Here is a 17,693-nt window from a genome sequence, read left to right as displayed (position 1 = left end):
TAAACATATTGCACTATGACCAGCGATTCTCCACAATACAGTAGGATTTATTAATAGAAAATATGTCAATATGAGTTTGTCTTTGTACATGTTAGCAACATGTACAGTGAAACACATTTTTTTTTCAATCTATATTGTTATAGTTCTTTTGTGTTATCTGACATAACCATTTGGGCTTAAATATGTTATTTGTCAAAATGTACTTTCAGTGTTAATATACCTTTAAAATCATAGTTTATCTTTTAAATATTGAATTCATATTATTTTTTTTCAAATCAATATTGCTCGTTAGTGCAAATTTGTTAATCTTGAGATAGGTTAACCATTCCTTCCAGACCATAAACAGCATTTAATAAAACAGTGAGATTTATATAGCTCTACACAGCTGAACAAGATTCTAATACGAAGCTTGTTAAGAAAAAAAAAAATCCGACATTTTACAGTACATCAATTGCATTTTATACATTTTTCTTTTTTGGAACAGTTTTGTTTCTTCTCTATTTCTGTGTGTGATCTAGTACAAGAATGAAGGGAACAGCAATAGGTCATGATACTTTCCTCAATATTAAAAAGAATGCATCATATATATCTTGCTCAGTATGGCAGCAGTGTTGGATTTCCAAGCCTGGGAAAGAAGCCAGGTAATTCAACACCTTCTCAGAACTCAGTACAGCAAGAGTGAACGTTATCAGTCGGAGCACTTGCCACTACAGAAGAATGGAAACAAAACAACACAAACTATAGACAAAAGGTATTTTATGCCACTTCATCGATCCAGAATCTCTCACTTGAGCAATGGTCAACATTCGACTCCAAGTAATTCCTAAGAGGAGCTGAAAGGGGGTAATGTGGGCATTTCAGTAGTTTGAAGAATGGAAATAAATCCAACTTACAATAACCTCCTGTCCTAAGAACTTCAAACAGAATGACGGATCCCCTCGGCCTGTTGGCAATCCTGCGCCTGGAGAATGGCACCAGCCTGGTGGTTATCAGGCAGTCAAGAAGAACTTCAAGTTGCGAGTGACATTCTTTATTAAAAAAAAGCTTTTATACTGAAAATGTGCTTTGTTCAAAAGAGCACTGCAAATGTCACTTATCTTATTAAAACCAATGTAATAAATAAAATATAAACAACCTGTGTCCAAAACTATGAATAATATTTTTATCTACCTCACTATACATCTGGCCCACTGTGCCCTCCCACCCACCCTGTCTTAAATTTTTTAAAAATTTTTTTGCATGCGATTTTTTCCCCGTTTACTACAAAGAGCAGATAAGGTTACATATCGTACACTGGGAAAAGCTGCCAAAAAGATTAAACTATAGTCCTAGATTACCGATAAACCAATTCTACGTCACAATACCCGCCTGCGTGAACTACTCGGGCTGCATCCTATAGAGCAGGTGATGACTTGCGAGAGACTTCTCCCCCTGTGCACAGCCAGAAGCGTGCCAGGTGATGTTAAGACTATTACAATGACTAATCACAGAAATGTTTGCAACCTAAAACAAATTCCTTAATTGTAATTTAAGCAATTTACAACTACTCCATTTGTGGCGGGTCTTTTGCTGTGAAAACTGTATGCTGAACTGTTGCCTGAATCAAAGAAATGAAGAAACGCTTGATTTTTTTCCTTCCAGAATCCCAAGAGCTAAGATGAATATGCCAGCTCTTCTAGCCTCCTAGCCTAGTTTCCTTTTCTATTTTTTAATTAAAAAAAAAAAACCACAGCAACTCTGTCCCTTACATTTTTTATTTTTCATGGTTTTACTTTAAATGCAGAGAAATGGTCGGTATCTTTCATATTTGAGGAATGTGTTTTGGGTATCGGGTTTTCTTTTTGGTATGGATTAAAATAAATGATTGTCCTAATGGTTCACGAGTTGGACTCTTCTACAGCCCGAAGAATTTGGAGACTCCAGACTTAAGTCTGTTGGGTCTTTGTTTTCCATTCCCGCAGGGAGATGGCAAAATCAAACTCTGCCTTCCTTGAGCACTTGCTGGTTGGTGGCTGGAGAGTAATGAAATTTCCTCAAGAGAGGATCAAGAGATGCTATTTTAAAGGAAATGGCACCTAAGGGTGAAGGAGTCGGTGAAAAAAATCCAATAACCCCTTCCTTTGTGAGTATGTGGCCTAAAAATTTTGAATTGCTATCAATGGTTAAGGAAGTGAGTAAGAGAAAGCACATACTGGAGTTTCCACTGTTTAAAAAAACTGAAAATCAAACAAAAATTGAAGCTTGAACAAGGAAAACATTGGATGAAAAGAAGTCTTACGCCACACGAACGCACACACTCAAACACACGCACACAGAATAGTATGCATACGTGGACACACACAAGTAAGAATGTGTATTTGTATGGTAGGTTCTTGGAAATAGACATTCTTAGCAAATATGGATGACAGATCAATTGTAATTTATTTTCTTTTAACACTGTATCATCATAAAGAAAACTGGTATAAATGAAAAAATCTATTTCAAATATCTACATCTAAAATTTTAGGCAGTGAAAAAGCACTTTGTTGACAAGGAGTGTGGAATGATGAATGTTAATTGTCAGAAACTGCTGAATGCCTTTTTTTTTAGTTGCCACAAACAAATCACATATCAGAACGAACAATACTGCTAAATATTCCTTTTTGTTTTTTTGACTTTTTTTGATTTTTTTTTTGTTAAAACGCACCGGGGAAAAGAAAACAAAAAAACTGGAAATTCATACATCTTTCAAAATTTGAAATTGAAGCAATATTTAGAACCATAGATGAAGAAACACTGTGGCATTGGTGTAATATACACAATGCACTTGGTTTTTTTTTTTATCTGTAATGTACATCAAATACTTTACAACAATGCATTAACAAAAGGCAAGAAACATCTTGCTGTACAGAGGAAACCCCAAATGCAACTTGAAGCCTAGATTCACAATGAATGAGGATATTAAACAAAGTGTGAGAAGCTGTTCCCCATAAAGTACGTACGCTGCTCAGTTACTTGTGCTTAACTCTTGACCCACATCCACTGTCGTGTTCTCCCTCCTTCCTTCAGCCACATTCAACATACAGCACTGAACTTTAGACTCTACAGGCCAACAGTAAAGTTGCCCCACACTGTAAAATATATATATGTATATATATATTTCTTTCTAATTACTCCCAGGTTTAGCTTTCGTATCTTTTAGCCTTCTAAAAAAATCTCTTAATTTTTTCCATACTGGTTATCTGGGCCTTCCTACGGAACAGGCTTTAACAAACTAAATTTGCAGGAAAAAAAATGTCTTGTGGTATGCATGCACATGCACAGTTCCTGGAGCTTTTGTATCTGCCCAAGTCTCAAACCCAGGAGTCGGGAGAGGCTGGATAGTGGCTTGTTTCATAGTTAAGTTCACTATAGGGACGAGCAGCTGAATAGAAGTCGACATAGTTGCCAGTTGACTTTAGTCCCAGGTGCATGTTGTATTCGCTTGCAGGTGGACGATGATGCACTTGGTCCTCAAAGAAGGACTCATCATAGTTTCTTGTTGAATTCTGAAACGGCTGATATGGTTCATAATCTTTTCTGCTGGGCTCCTGTGGAACTGGCTGTGTTGAAACCTGAAAGACAGTAATACCCAGATACAACTTAGTGTGGGCAACAGGATGGAAGGAGGAGTAAATCTCACTCTATGTTTATCATGCTGGAAATAAAAGTGGTGCATTATCTTTACATCTGCTCAAGGTATTGCACGGTAGTGAATTAATTCTACAGCTTTGCCTCGTCATTACATTTCTTTACATTTATTTATTTAATATTATTAAAGACACTTATTTAATATTATTGCTGCTAAAGATGTTGGTTTACTTCAAAAGTCGTTCAAGCAGCATAGCTTACAGTTACTTTCGTAACTATAATCTGTGTATAACTTTCTGACTGTTTTGCAGCTATATAATGAAAACATTGGTGGCCAAAACTCAGCCTTGAAGAATTTGAATGGAAGTGATATACACTCCAAAGATCCTAAACATTCTGCAGCTGCCTTTGCCACAAGTGAGATTTAGCGTGACACTGTGTCCTTCAGAACCATTTATAGTCTTCAGGGCACTGAGATAAGAAAATTTCAAGGTAAGTGCCCTGAAGTGTGTTCTTCTGCTACTGTTAAGCAGAACCTTCTTCTTAGCACCTCTTTAACATGTCATGTTGTCAGTCTTGTGTTGTTGCTACATTCCAGCAAGTTACCTTGAAGCTGAAATACTTATGATATGCAGGGAAAAAAATCTCAGGCAGTCCCCTCACCTAAGTTTGCCATGTTCTTTTCAGACAGCCCTAGCAAGTCTCTGTTCTTATCGTTGGAACACTACCTTTCACTGTATGCCACCTCTATTAAGTCTGGGCAGACTTCGTGACTGCAAAATGATACAGCCTTCCAATCCTCAAATGGTCATCACTGGGAATATTGATGCTCAGACGGCGATGTCAGAAGACACTGCAGATCCTGCTGACTCTGCAAGGGTTAGTAATGCTCCTTCAAGAAGAAAGGAACAGTTGCACTGTCCAAAATGCTGTGATATTCTTTCAAAGCTTGGCTACATTGGACTCTATGCTTATAGTGCAAAAGGCCGTCCATGTCCTTTAACAACCCTACAAGTGATCTTACAATGCTGGGCCCAATGTTAGAACAGCACAAGGGAGCACAACTACTCTAGTTTCTATTTCTAGTACTGCTATCAAGGTGTATAGGACCTTAAGCCCCTCATTTCATTTCACATATTCAAATACAGGTGTTTAATTTTGGACACAGGAGAAAAATTCTATACTAAGCAACTTATTTATATGCCAAAAAGTTAGAGATGGTCAATTCCTGAGTAGAAAAGAGAGGGCTGAAGTAGTATTTCTGGGTTCCTTTTAGCTAAAAACATTATTTCTGATATGTCAGTCATAAATCTGACATTCCATTGAGAAAGCAAGTGGGAAAAAGTGGAAAACTGGTTTTTTTTTTTTGTGGTTTTTTGTTTGTTTTGTTTTTGCTCAAACTCTCACCCCAAAGATCAAATTAGTTGATTCATGACTGCAGTTAGAGCGCACCTGCTGTTACAATACCTCATACCCTTATTTTCTCTAAATATTGTGTTAATTAGAAGGGCTTCATCTCTTTAAATGCAATAAAAGCAGAAACACCTTCATGCACTGAAGTGGCTCACACAAAGAAGGAACATGGTGCACCACAGGAAATATTAGCTAATTAAAAAGCAAAACCAATAAAGATAAATGTCAGCACAGAATATCAGAAACTCTCTTCACCTTAAGTTTGTGGATTAAAACTGAAATATCGCTTTTTAAAATTGAAATTTCAGGTAATCTCGTAAAAATTTTCAGAGAAAAATCTGTTTTCTCAATTTTACTCAATAGTCATTTACCTGTCTGATACCATTAATAATTTTCAATGCTTTCCTTAAATGTTTTTTTGTCTCATGCTGTAACTTTTGCATATTACAGAGGGAAGTTGTGAAAATACTAAGGAGTTGTGACAATTAAGTATAAAGTAGCATTATACATAATGATGAAAAAAAAGCCTATGGATGCACAAAAACATCTGTTTCCCAGGGACTGAGGCAATACTATACTGGAAATACCAGCTATATGAAAGCCATACCTGTCAATATTACAACTTTTTCTGTGAGTACTTTAGCTTGGCACCCATCCACCAGTTACATTTTTGTAATGCCCGCCTTATTCAGATGTACTTATTGCTTTCTGGTTTGCAGGGACTGGACATTTTTAAAAGAGGCCCAAAGCTCTAGACCGAATGCCTTGGATATATATACATGAGCAAGTGTCCTTGCCGATGAAATGCTACATTTTCTCTTGCCCATGCCCCAGTGCATATATTAAAAAACAACCAAGCAAAAAACTTTGTTACAGTCATGGTTATGGAGTGACTAAATGGCAAATCTGAGGGGTTTTGCTACATGTTAAGTGTAGCATACACATCCCTGCAAAAGATACAGGGGGTTCTTTCTCCAGGACTGTTCAATACTTGAGTTTCTGCTAGGATGCCTTAGCATGTGAGCTGTGCGGCATCAGCAGTGGTGTTGAATTTTATGATACTCAAGTAGTAAAATGTGACCGAACATAACCAAAGTCATTGGCACAGGACACCACAAGATACCAGAGCCAGTAGAAGTGCCCATTAATGTTAGCTTCGCTTTTGTGGTCTATGTCACACATATCCAGAACTTTAAAAGCATTCAGGTCTCAAGCTCCTCTAGATTTCATTACAAGTTACAGGCCTAAACACTTTAGATAATTTTTGTGCGTATGCTGTCATAACCTATTGGACATTTTTTGAAACTTGGGCTGAAATTATCCATTAGCATCAAGAACGTAGCTTGTTTGAAGCCAGTGGAATTGCTTGCATTTGCGCAAGCAGGTGACTCAGTGCCTCTAATCTAGATTTATCAATCTTTGTGATATTTTTCTTAGTTTCCATACAAGATGTTACACTGGCCTTTTGCCATCTGGAACAGTAACGTTTTAGTCTCCACACTTACCTGGTTGTGTTTGATATCTTCAGCAGGTGCACCATACGAATTCCTGTACAAAGTTGAGATTCCAGTGTTCTGAGCTGGAGAGAGAAAAAAGGAAGGAAAAAGCAGGTTTACCAAACATACCTCTTTGGCCTTAAAATGAATTCTTAAGGCTTCATTAAATACATTATACAGTACCTGTTTCCCATACACAAAAATCTTTAAAAGCATCTGCAGACTTCTAGTTTCTCTTCCTCACACTAAACAGTCATAATCTTTGCTTTGGTGTACATCATGCACATGGTATACACTTACTAATGGTAACAGGTGCTATGTCATGTACATACCAATCTTGTGCACTTCAGATATAAATCAATAAAATTATTTCATACGCAGCTAGCATTCAGTAATGTATTTCAGGTTATATATGGGATTTTATATCACACATACACTAAACAGGTAACAGTTGTAAATATTGAGATTAAGAAACATTTCATAGAATCATAGAATCATAGTATGCTTTCACTTTCATTCCTTTCACTTCAGTTGGATGATGTTACACCAAATCCTGGATCATTTATCCTACAGTGCTTTGCTACACGGTGAAATTATTAATGGTAAAAGTGATTAAATGCAACTGAAAAATGAGTTATGCAAAAAAGTAATATGTAGTTGTACTGAAGAGGTCTGGCCAAAATAGTCTCAAATCCACGAGCTGCTGTCACTTTCTTCTCAGATGTCCTACTACTAAAATGCATGGGACAAAACTGAGCTATGAGTATGAAAGCAGAAGTAATTCTAAAGAAAAGGATAACATCATACAGTTTTGCAAAAAATTATTTCCCACCCTGTCCCAAAACCCCACATAAAATCTAAGGATTCTCCCTGCAAAGCTGACTTCATTGGTCACTTTGATTTGGCTGTCTAGCTGAAGCTTAGCTTGCCAGTAGAACTAGAAAGATTGTAGTTATTTCTCATATCCGAAAGAATATGAGGGTAGTATTTTGGGTGGCTGCTGTGCACTGTTCTTACTGGGCATGCGTTATTAACTTTCCAGACATTATAACCAACGATTTGATGCTGTCATAAGGACTCTCATTATAAAAGCATGTGCCTGAAAGAAAAAATTGAGTAGTTGTGAATCAGTCATCAGTGGAATTGAAACACATTGCTCATGCAACTTCTCTCAGGTCTCTGTGCAATGGTATAAAACCTGGAGGCACCAAGAGTTGCTTTTAATACCTTCACAACTCAAAACCTTTGAGGGTGAGGATGGAGCACCAGAGCTGAAAGCTGGGTATGGGATCCATGCTAGTCACATCACTAAGAAGAAACACAGTTACTGAAGAAGTAACCACTCTTTCTTCCTTTGGCAACCTGCTAGCATGGACCCCAGCATGTACAACTGCCTCTATCTTTCCCTCAGTCACTGCACCCTCTACAGAGAAAGGAATGACATAGTCTTTAGTCAAAGTTGACTGTAATATGCCAATTCTGATCTTCACATCTGCTATGGGTTCCATGCTGAGGGGTTTATGTTTTGCCAGAGTATGGTGCACTGTTCCATGTTGCTGCTTTACAGATCTAAGATGGTGTTCTTAAAGATCTCCAGCATGTTCTTGAAACAGGATAAAGACAGGGCTTATATGGTGGGGCAATGAGCCCTAACAGCTGGAAAAAGAGATTTTTCACTTGATAACCATTAACTAATAGGGATGAAAGAACTCTTGTTTTTTGAAGAGCTGTATGCAGTTACTGAGACAGTGCATAGTCCTGTGTAGGAAATGGAGAAAAGCTCTGGAAGTCTCTAAGGAGTGGAGCAAGATCCTTTCTTTGAAGGTGGGAAGAATGCGAACTCTAGTAACAGAAGATGATTGGTCTTTTCCAGTGGTAGGTACTCTTAATTCTGCCTGTGTGCCAATACATGGTAACAGATGGAAATGATGACTGCTTCAGTAGTTTGGTTTTGGCCATAGATGTTAGTAGCAAAGGGTTGATCTGCAGAGGTTCTCTCTGTTCAGGCTTGCATTTTGTCACCAAACTTGAGTGATGTGTGAGACTTGACTGTTATTTCAGAGTTTTTTATATTCCAGCTGCATCCTCTGCTTTAGTGTTTGAAAATCTCCCTCCCAATGACAGTCTTTGGTATTAGAGAAGCCCGCATCAGCATTGCTATTCATGGTATATCTCATGATGGCATGACTCTCAGTAGTTCAACTGCCAGATCTTTCCTTGATACTATCTTTAAGTTGTTTTGCTGAGTTTTTTGCTTGCCCTACAAAGTGCTAGAACAAGTTGGGTAATGCAGATTCCTGTTCTCAAGATCTAAAGATATTAAAAGTTAGTGTTTCAGCTACCCATTTTGTGAAGTGCTACTTCTTGAAAAAAATGAAAAGTGATATTCAACGTGTTGGACTCTTATAAACAGGGGAAGAACTTAGAATCATAGAATCATAGAATCGCTTAGGTTGGAAAAGACCTTTAAGATCATCCAGTCCAACCATTAACCTAACATTACCAAATCCACCACTAAACCAATTAAGGGTAGAGTAGCAATTTCGTGTTTCCTGGCTTGGTGGCTGGATTATTTATAATGAAAGTAAAAACTAGGAATCATTATGATTGGAAAGGACCTCTAAGATCATGAGTCCAATCATCAACCCAACACCAGCATGCCCACTAAACCATGTCCGAGAGTGCCACGTCTGCCTGTTTTTTTGAACACTTCCAGGGATGGTTCTTGTAACCATTTTGTTTTCATGTATATACATTGCAAGATATGCAGGGTTGAAGTTTCATGCATGCAAGTTTTTAGTCAGTCATGACTGAACATATGCAGTCCTGACAGGACAATACTGTTCATGGTTGGTTGATGTCAAGAATAAAAGATTGGTATAAGGTGCAACATCTGACGGTTTTATAAAGAATCTGATGAAAAACAGCAAACTGGACACATGCTAATTTATATGTTGTTCCTACAGGCAATCAGAGAGACTTTAAGGAGGGTCATGACCTTTCCATCTTTTTATAGGTATATAAAAAGGCACATGGTACGTATGTGCCACTAATAGCCATGACTATTATAAAACCAGAAATAGTCCAGAGTTGGTGCATAGCTGACCAACGCACTACCGTGGCATTTGCACTGATGTCCTCAGAATTGTCACATGCCAGATTGAAGACTTACAGTCTCCCAGATCACATATTCTGCGATGGAAAAATGGATAGTTTCAGCTTATGAAAATAGCTGCAAGGTCTGCGTTGCTGATTTCACTGCAGTGATGTGGATACAAATTCACGTTTAAAATGAAAAAAAAAGTAGTATTCTTAATGTAATAAAAAGAAATACAGTGACACATCAAATGCTTCGAAATCAATACCAAGAGTTCAAGAACAAGAAATCTTGGCTTAGTCTAGCTGGAAGGCTGAGATAATTCTGTCGCTGGAGGAAATGGAAGTCAAGCAATGTAGCTGCTAGCAATGCATGCAGCCCGGCTCCAGTACCTGCTTCTGAACACACAGGCGGCATCCCTGGGAACTCCATTCCCGTTCTGCCATGCTTCAGTGAGCAGTTGACTCTTGCTGTCCAAAAGCAGAGGGAAAATACAAAAGAAAGAAGGAAGACAATGAGCTAGATGAATGGACAGACATTGTGCGGTTAGTATCTGATTTTTGCTGTTAATATTGTATACGTACCATCACAGTAAAATCATCAAACAGAGAGGAAGAGAGGTTAATGAAGTAATTTTTTAAAACATGGCAAAAGAAGGGACAAGGGTACAAGGAACAAGAGATGGAGATTTTCCAGCAGCCACGCTTCCTTACAGAGATGTGAGAATTGTAGCTGCAGATGAAATAATTTGAGGAGTGATGAGCCTGTATGTGTTTATTTTATGCAGTATCTAAACAACAGTACATGGTAGTACTGAAGAGGTACTTTTTACTAGGCAAAATTGTGAAGGTTCTAAAATGACTACTATGATCAACCTGCAGTACTTCGTGGTTGCATTGCATAAAGAACATTATAGAAAAATACTTTCCTTTTTCCCCTGTTCAGTTTTCAAGGTGATACTGGTTAAAAAAAAATCATATAGTTCCCCACAGCAGTTTTCTGCAAAGCTGACAACAGCTTTGAAAATTATGTCACTCAGTGGTTTATGTGACAAAGATATCACTGACCGAAGCCACCCCCATATATCCCAGTCACTTGATTCATGGTTTGACATTCAGCTTTCAGTTCTTAAAAGTACTCATTCTGAACACATTTACAGACACTTTGAAATAACAAGGTGCTAGCCTTTTGCCCTCACAAACACAGACTGATAGTAAGAAAGGAAAGCTCAGCTGGACAGGTAGTCATCCTCATCTGCTATTCCATAACCTGCTTTTTCTGCTATAAGCAGCAGGACTCCATTTTCTAAAATTTCATTCAAGACAGTAGAGGAAAATGCTTCTGTGCCTCACAAATCTCAGCTAACAGAGATCATTACCTGTCACTACCACTGCCACCTTCCTGCACGGTGAAAGATGAGGTAAGGGCATGAGAAAAGATTACAGTGTATCATGGTTTCTTAAAGTAATAAGAAGTTCAAGTAGGCTGAGCGTCTGTAGCAGCTGATGGTGGTTGTTTGTGTTCTGAATGTGCAGGAACTTGCAAGTAAGGTTAAATGACAAAAGTATAGATGATTGATTGTTGGCAACCAAAAGAAAATAAATTAATCAGAAGGTGTTTCTGCTGGTGGAAGTGAAGATACAGGGTGCAGACTGTGATGTACATACTAGGATAATGAGGGAACTAACAAAGTAAAGGAAACTTTAGAGCAGGAGTCCAATGATAGCATACAGTAACCTTATCTTCCCTTTGCTGAAGGAAAACACCATGGCATAAATAACGTTATCACATGCACTTATAGTTCCTGTTTTTTTTTAAAGGAATATAATAGGTTTTGTCTTAAAAATATACTTTAGGTGATAAAATTTTATTATTGGTTATTATTTTCTACAGAGAAGATGGATAGTAAATATACAAGGCATCATAAACCTGTGAAGGGAAGAGGGCAATGAGAACTTTGATATTGTTCCTCTATTTTTTAGCTGTCCTTGTGAAATCAATAAAAGTTATCATCTTCAGCCGAACTGTTTACTTCATAGATTCTCCATTTTTCCCAGAGGTTTCCTGACAACTCCCCACAATGGCAAGAAACCAACATTTCTACCTCGAAAATCCATCAAAACCCCCTTCATTTCAGTCCCAGCCAAGAGGTCATAAAATTTCTGAACTATAAACTGAGAAGAGCTTCAGAGAAGAGCATGGAGACAGTTGTGGATAAATTGGGACTGCAACTGTGGCTCTACATTCTGTGTAAATCCGTAAGTCAAAGCTAGCTTTGCGTAACACATCAGCTTGGCACAGAATACAAGAGCAGCTCAAAATATGTATATGCCAGGTGGAACCTGAGAAAACATTTGTCTAAGTCCCATAGGCTCTGTGGATGTATTGGCTGCAAGGCATTGTCTGATGCCATAAAACAAAATACAGGCATTGCAATGAACTTGCTACACAAACTTATATTAGACCATCCAAGTAAAGTCAAAATGTCTCACAAGTAAAATCACAAAATACTGATTTTATATTGTTCTTTAATGAAATATTTATTCTATAAGCTACAAATATGCTACACAAATTTCATGTTGAATGTTGACAAGTGAGACTCCTTCTAACTGTCATTTTCTTTTGTTCTTAAAATGGCGCTTAATTTGAGCTCAGATCAATGAGTGGAGATTTGGTGACCTGAAAGAGAGAGAAAGTGATTTATTAATTTCATATTAATCTGTACAATGGTCGTGTATGATTGTGAAATATTATGAAACTTTTCAATTTGATTTCAGTTTTGATTTTCCTCACTGATCTCAGTACCTGGAAAATTAGTCGATAGTTGAGCATGATGGTGAGTGTTTCCAGTTTCCTTACTAAAAGCCCACCCAAAAGATCAATAAAAACAGAGAGAATACAAGCAGACATTAAAGGAAAACGTGATGAAAAAATCAAAGTGGAGCAAAGGCTGCTGGGGAAGTACAAACCTCACGATCCAAAAATTATATTGAAAGAGAAAGGAAATAAGGGAAACAGGAATGGGAGAAGAAAACCACTACGGTTACACGCAAAATGAAAGGAGATGGGGAAAAAGAAAATGCCAATTTTTTTAGTGTGGAGAGAGACAAGACTATCTGCAAGGAAATACAGATTTTCCACATGGAAATCCTTTTTTTTATGAACCTTCTGATATAATCTGGTAGTCTAAATTTGTAGATACAGCTAGGACAAAATACTAATGTTTCTGCCTTTTCAGCCTGCTGCTTACTCCTGAGATTCCCTCTTTGTGGATCCTTGACAAAGTGGTGGGAAAACCACAGTCCTGTCCTTCACAATCACACAAGTAAGGACCACTGAAGTGTTTTAGAGAACCACCTTGTGCAGTGACTATGAAACACTCAAAATATTACAGATACATAAAATCCAGTACCTTGACTGAATCTGCTGCAAGCTCATGTAGTACGCTGCAGATGCCGTTCAGGATAGTCCTCATTTCTGTGGTTTCCAAATGCTCTTGACTGTCATTCCTCTTCTTCAGATTTTCACTTTCATGTTAATTAATGTTCCATATATGCATTTTCACACAAATTCAAAGGCTGGCCTTTAGCTTTTGATTACACAATAGCATATAACACAGTAGATGTAGTATGAGTATCATATCCTAAATACGGTCTTGAAAGCTAGTATGGATGGCTTGACGCTGAGTCAGCATGCTACTGGTGTCCCCAGTGAGCTGAGGAACACAAAGACAGCCCATTCTGGCATCCTCCGAGCGAGACCTCTACAGAGGGCGTGGGAAAAGGTAACAGGCATTCAGAAAGTGCAAAGTAACTCCTCACAGCGATTTTTTGCTTGCCCTGCGGTAGCATTTGGAGGAGAGGACACCATGATGCTCAGCACTGTATAAATGTATGAAAATGTTCAACAGAGGTTACATAAGCCTGTGCAATGGTGATGGAGACCAACACATATTTTGCACGAGAATTAACAAAGAGGTGCAGTAGTAGGCAAAGCACTCAAAATTTTATAATTACTGAAATGTTAACAGGTTAATGAGCTCACTAGGGAAGAGAAGCCTTCAGTGAAACCTGCAATAGATGCCGTAACATACACAGAGAAGATTGTTCCATTTACATCAACACAGCTGAGAAAGTAACAGAGATAGACTTTACAAACTGCTACTGAATTTCTTAGGAATGACTGATGTGCAAAATAAGTGAACCGGTCCCAGAAAACCATTCCCTGCAAAAGACAGATGTTAGGGATCACCACACATGCTCAACCATTGTCATGCTTCAGAAACAATGCTAGTTAATACAAGGTGGATTTACTCGCTTCCTTCTGAAATGAAAACAAACTTAAAGTAAAAAAGAAATGTAAAATTGCTTTCAGAGCCTTTCCTCTGTGAAGAAACATGGTCTTCACAAACCATTTTCACACAGCATTGTATTCATTAAGATCAAATATTTCTTCAGTTGTATTTCTCAGGGTGGCTAAAACTTTGGAATCAACCAAAGCAGGCTGACTCTTCTCTATAGTACAGTAAACCCAGCCAAGCCTATAAAATCAGCGCTCTATCACCTTATGCAAGCATAATCTCACCTGTCATGGTGTCTTTCCTAGAAGTGTGTTCTCCCTTATTTCCATGGTAAGTGGCGTTTGTTCCAGTTGATTCATAGTCTGTTTTTCTTTCTTTTAGGCTGATCATTTCCCGAGGTGAGGCTGGGGCACTTGCTAGATCATAAGAATGGATTCATTTTCTCTCGGCACATATGACTGAATGTAGTGTTTAACTCTAGAGTCAACATTTTAGTAAAGTTTATATTTGTTAGCATACTGACATTAAGCTATTTGAAGAAACACTACCCCGTTATGGAAGAAAAGAAAAGGTGCTGTTATTTCAAATACAGGACAAAGGTATGCATGGCACAATCGACTCCAAACATAATATTCTCTCTGAACGTTTTACTTTTTTCACTTGCACCCAACATCTAAGATGATCATTAAGAAAGAAGTACAATAATAATGATTTTTTTCTTCCCCTTTAGCCTTTTAATTTCTTTATCTTGTCAAAACTTTGTGGTATAGACACTTCAATTTTTTTTCTCAAAATGCTTAATTTATTTCTGTTGAAAAGACTTATTAACTTTTAACTGTGTGGAAAAACCCTTATAAAATGGTTTCTTCCCTTCTCTGTTGAAAATAAACAAACACATTAAACGATTCTAATGGGGATAGGAAGAAAAGAAAGGTGTTTTTCATAGAAAACATATAGCAAAGAATGCCTAACACTTAAAGGCAACTCAAATAATTTCTCTGTCTTTAAATATCTATGTATGAACAATTCCCATTAAAACAACAACTGCTACTTTAAGGTAGCTACTTTAAAACTAAACCCTTCATCACTGATAGCCATGGTATGGCTAAAAGGAGGAAAGCACAAGGTGACGAGGAGGAGAACTGGGTTTGTACTTGATTCTCACATGCTGGAAAATGCGAAGGTGATCACTGGCACTGATCATGAAGCTTGCAATGCTTAGGAAAACAAGAAAAGCAGAGGAAAAAATAATGGCTTTCAAGTAAACTGAGTTCAATACATTTATGTGTTGGTAGATACAATGCACTTTGCCTGTTGTGGAGGGCAGGGGAAGGAGTACAAGTGGAGTGTGGAGTGGCAGAACACCCCAGAGCCTCGTGAAGGCACAGTGGTACAAAAATAACTGAAGTGCTGGTGCTTGCTTCCACTCCCTCCCCTGCCTCCACCCAGATATTTGATATGTCAAAAGAACCTCAAAAGCAATAACAATGTCCTTGCTTAAAAAACAGGAAAAAAAATTAAAAAATGTAAAACAAGCTCATTTGTGAAGCTGGATTGTGAGTTATGTCTTTCAGCATCTCTAAACTATGTTACATTTTTTAGTTAAGGATTAGGGAAGCACTTGTACTTAATTAAGGAGTAGGGAAGCACAAGTGATGTTGAATTCTGCTTAGATGGGTTCTGCTGTCCCTGGCCTCTGAATTATCGAGCAAATGCAGGACAGATGTTTTTTCTTATAAAGTCATTAGAATTGGGGATTGCTTTTAAATCGCTTGTTAATAGTGATGTAATTCTAAAGCTGATAATCCAGCGGATATAAAGAAACATGACATTAAATTACCAAATCAGTTAATGGCAACTTAAGTCTGATAGGGAACAAACCAGAATGCAAACCCTGAAGAAGTTGCTAACACAGGGATGCATTTTGTTTCACATACTCTGTTAATGCTTTTAAGCACTCTGGTGCTTTGAACGAAATTGATGGATAAAGACAAAATCATCTCTCTGTTCCCTGTGGGAATTCTCTCTCTCCTCCCATGTGAGAACAGCTGCTTTCTGGCAAGTGTTAAAATCCAGAAGTGCCCTCTTTCAGAGTTTGTACTGGAAGCAGACATAAAATTATTGGTTGACATTAGACTGAAAAGTGGTATCAAGGCTTTCTACTCTTATTCCTAAAGGACACAGAAAAGATGACAAAGCTCTCTACGCTAGTTAAAGAATCTTACCATCAAGTCCTAGGGATGGATGGGACACTGTGAGTTCATTTACTTCAACTCTTTACCCCAAGGTAGGATCCAGTATACCAAAATAATTCTTGACAGATTTTCATCTAAAACTAAAGATCTCTAATGGCAGAGACCACATAACTGCTCCAAGCAGTCTGTTCCAGCGTTTTGTTTCCCTACTGTTCCCTGATGTCTAGCCTGACTCCTTGCTGCTCATTATTTCCATTTGCCTGCTATGAAAGTAAAGAAAGTTCATGACGTTCCTCTTCACAGCTGGCTGTTATGTGCTTGAATACTTGATGCGTACCTCTGCCCACTGCCCCCATCTTGTGTCTCTCTTATTCGAGTTAGACAATACAGTCCATTCAGTGTGTCCTCATATCCTGATTTCTTCACCTCCCGATTCATGTTTGCAACTGGCAAAAATCCCTAAATAACTTCTAAAGAACTTTTGTCTAGCAAGATAGTCTTCTTATAATTTGTTTGTAAAGGACTGGATCTTTTTTCCCTTTGGACAGTATCTCCAGTTTCTCAGGATCACTCTGAATTCCAATAACGCCCTTCAAGGTGATGTGTTTCTCCCGGGTTTATGTCAGCTGCAAAGGTAACAGGCATGCCTTGTATATTATCTGGGTCATTCATGAAACCACTGAAGAGTATTGGACCCAAGGCAAACCTCCAAGCAAAGCATTCTTCCATTTTGGCAATAAGCAATACCCATTGTTTGTGAATGGTTTTCAGTCAGTTTTGTATTTACCACAAATGACATTTTCTGGACTGTTTGTTAGCTTGCCCTAGCTTGTCTATAAAAATCTTGTGTGAAAGAGTCTTACTGATTATGGTAGATTTCATTTATTGACTATTCTTTCCACAAAGCGTTTTAAGTGTGTTGTAGCAGGAATTCAAGTGGATTTTATGAGAACAAATTGTATCGAACCAATGTTTGGATTTGATATGGATACTACCAAATAGACAGTAACTTATATTACTATGTAGAAACAGATACTCCTAGAGTTAAGCAGTATCTTATGTTCCTACTGTCTTTGAGATGCTCAGATTGTGATTATTTGTTCCAGCAATTTTCTAGAATGAAGCTGAGCTGATTGGTCTGTAATTACATGGGCTCCTCTTCCTTCAGAAACAGCCACTATATTTGTTCTTTTCTAGTCTTATGATAACAGATGATGGCAGTAAGATTTAATCCAAAATTTCTTTAAGTATGTTCTTTAAGCAATAGAGTAACAGAAGTAAGGAGACAGTTCTGGCAAGAGACAGAACTAAGATCTCAGGGCCAGACATTTCAAGTGCCTTGCATTTACAGTCAAAATGAGATTTTGGAGAAGAAAAAAAGGAACAAGAGCCCTTTACGGGCTTGTGTAATGACAGATTTTGAAAACTGAATAGCAGCTCTCACTGTACTTCTGGATGTATTTTCAAATTTCCTCAGTTGTTGTTCTGCAGGACTGAGATGCGGCTTCTAGATAATTAACAACACAATTTTCTTAAAAACAAAACTATGGCACAATGCCGACGGCAATAATCAGTTTGGCCAA

At 37.8% G+C, this 17,693-nt stretch overlaps 1 protein-coding gene across 2 annotated transcripts in view; it reads right to left on the bottom strand.

The window, feature by feature from the left end:
- Nucleotides 1-3,332: 3,332 nt before the first annotated feature.
- The window catches only part of CTNND2 (catenin delta 2), a 566,936-nt gene continuing 552,575 nt past the window's right edge, over nt 3,333-17,693 (bottom strand). For both annotated transcript variants that reach the window (XM_075728121.1, XM_075728122.1), the window contains 3 exons: nt 14,200-14,331; nt 6,528-6,601; nt 3,333-3,593 (listed from right to left, as the gene is read on the bottom strand). In XM_075728121.1, the coding sequence (XP_075584236.1) occupies nt 3,333-3,593; nt 6,528-6,601; nt 14,200-14,331 (467 nt within the window). The remainder of the gene's footprint in view (nt 3,594-6,527; nt 6,602-14,199; nt 14,332-17,693) is intronic.

Source organism: Pelecanus crispus, chromosome 2 (genome assembly GCF_030463565.1).
Source record: "Pelecanus crispus isolate bPelCri1 chromosome 2, bPelCri1.pri, whole genome shotgun sequence".
Lineage (NCBI taxonomy): Eukaryota > Metazoa > Chordata > Aves > Pelecaniformes > Pelecanidae > Pelecanus > Pelecanus crispus.
The sequence above is the reverse complement of the archived record's forward strand: the minus strand, read 5'-3'. Positions and strand labels throughout refer to the sequence as shown.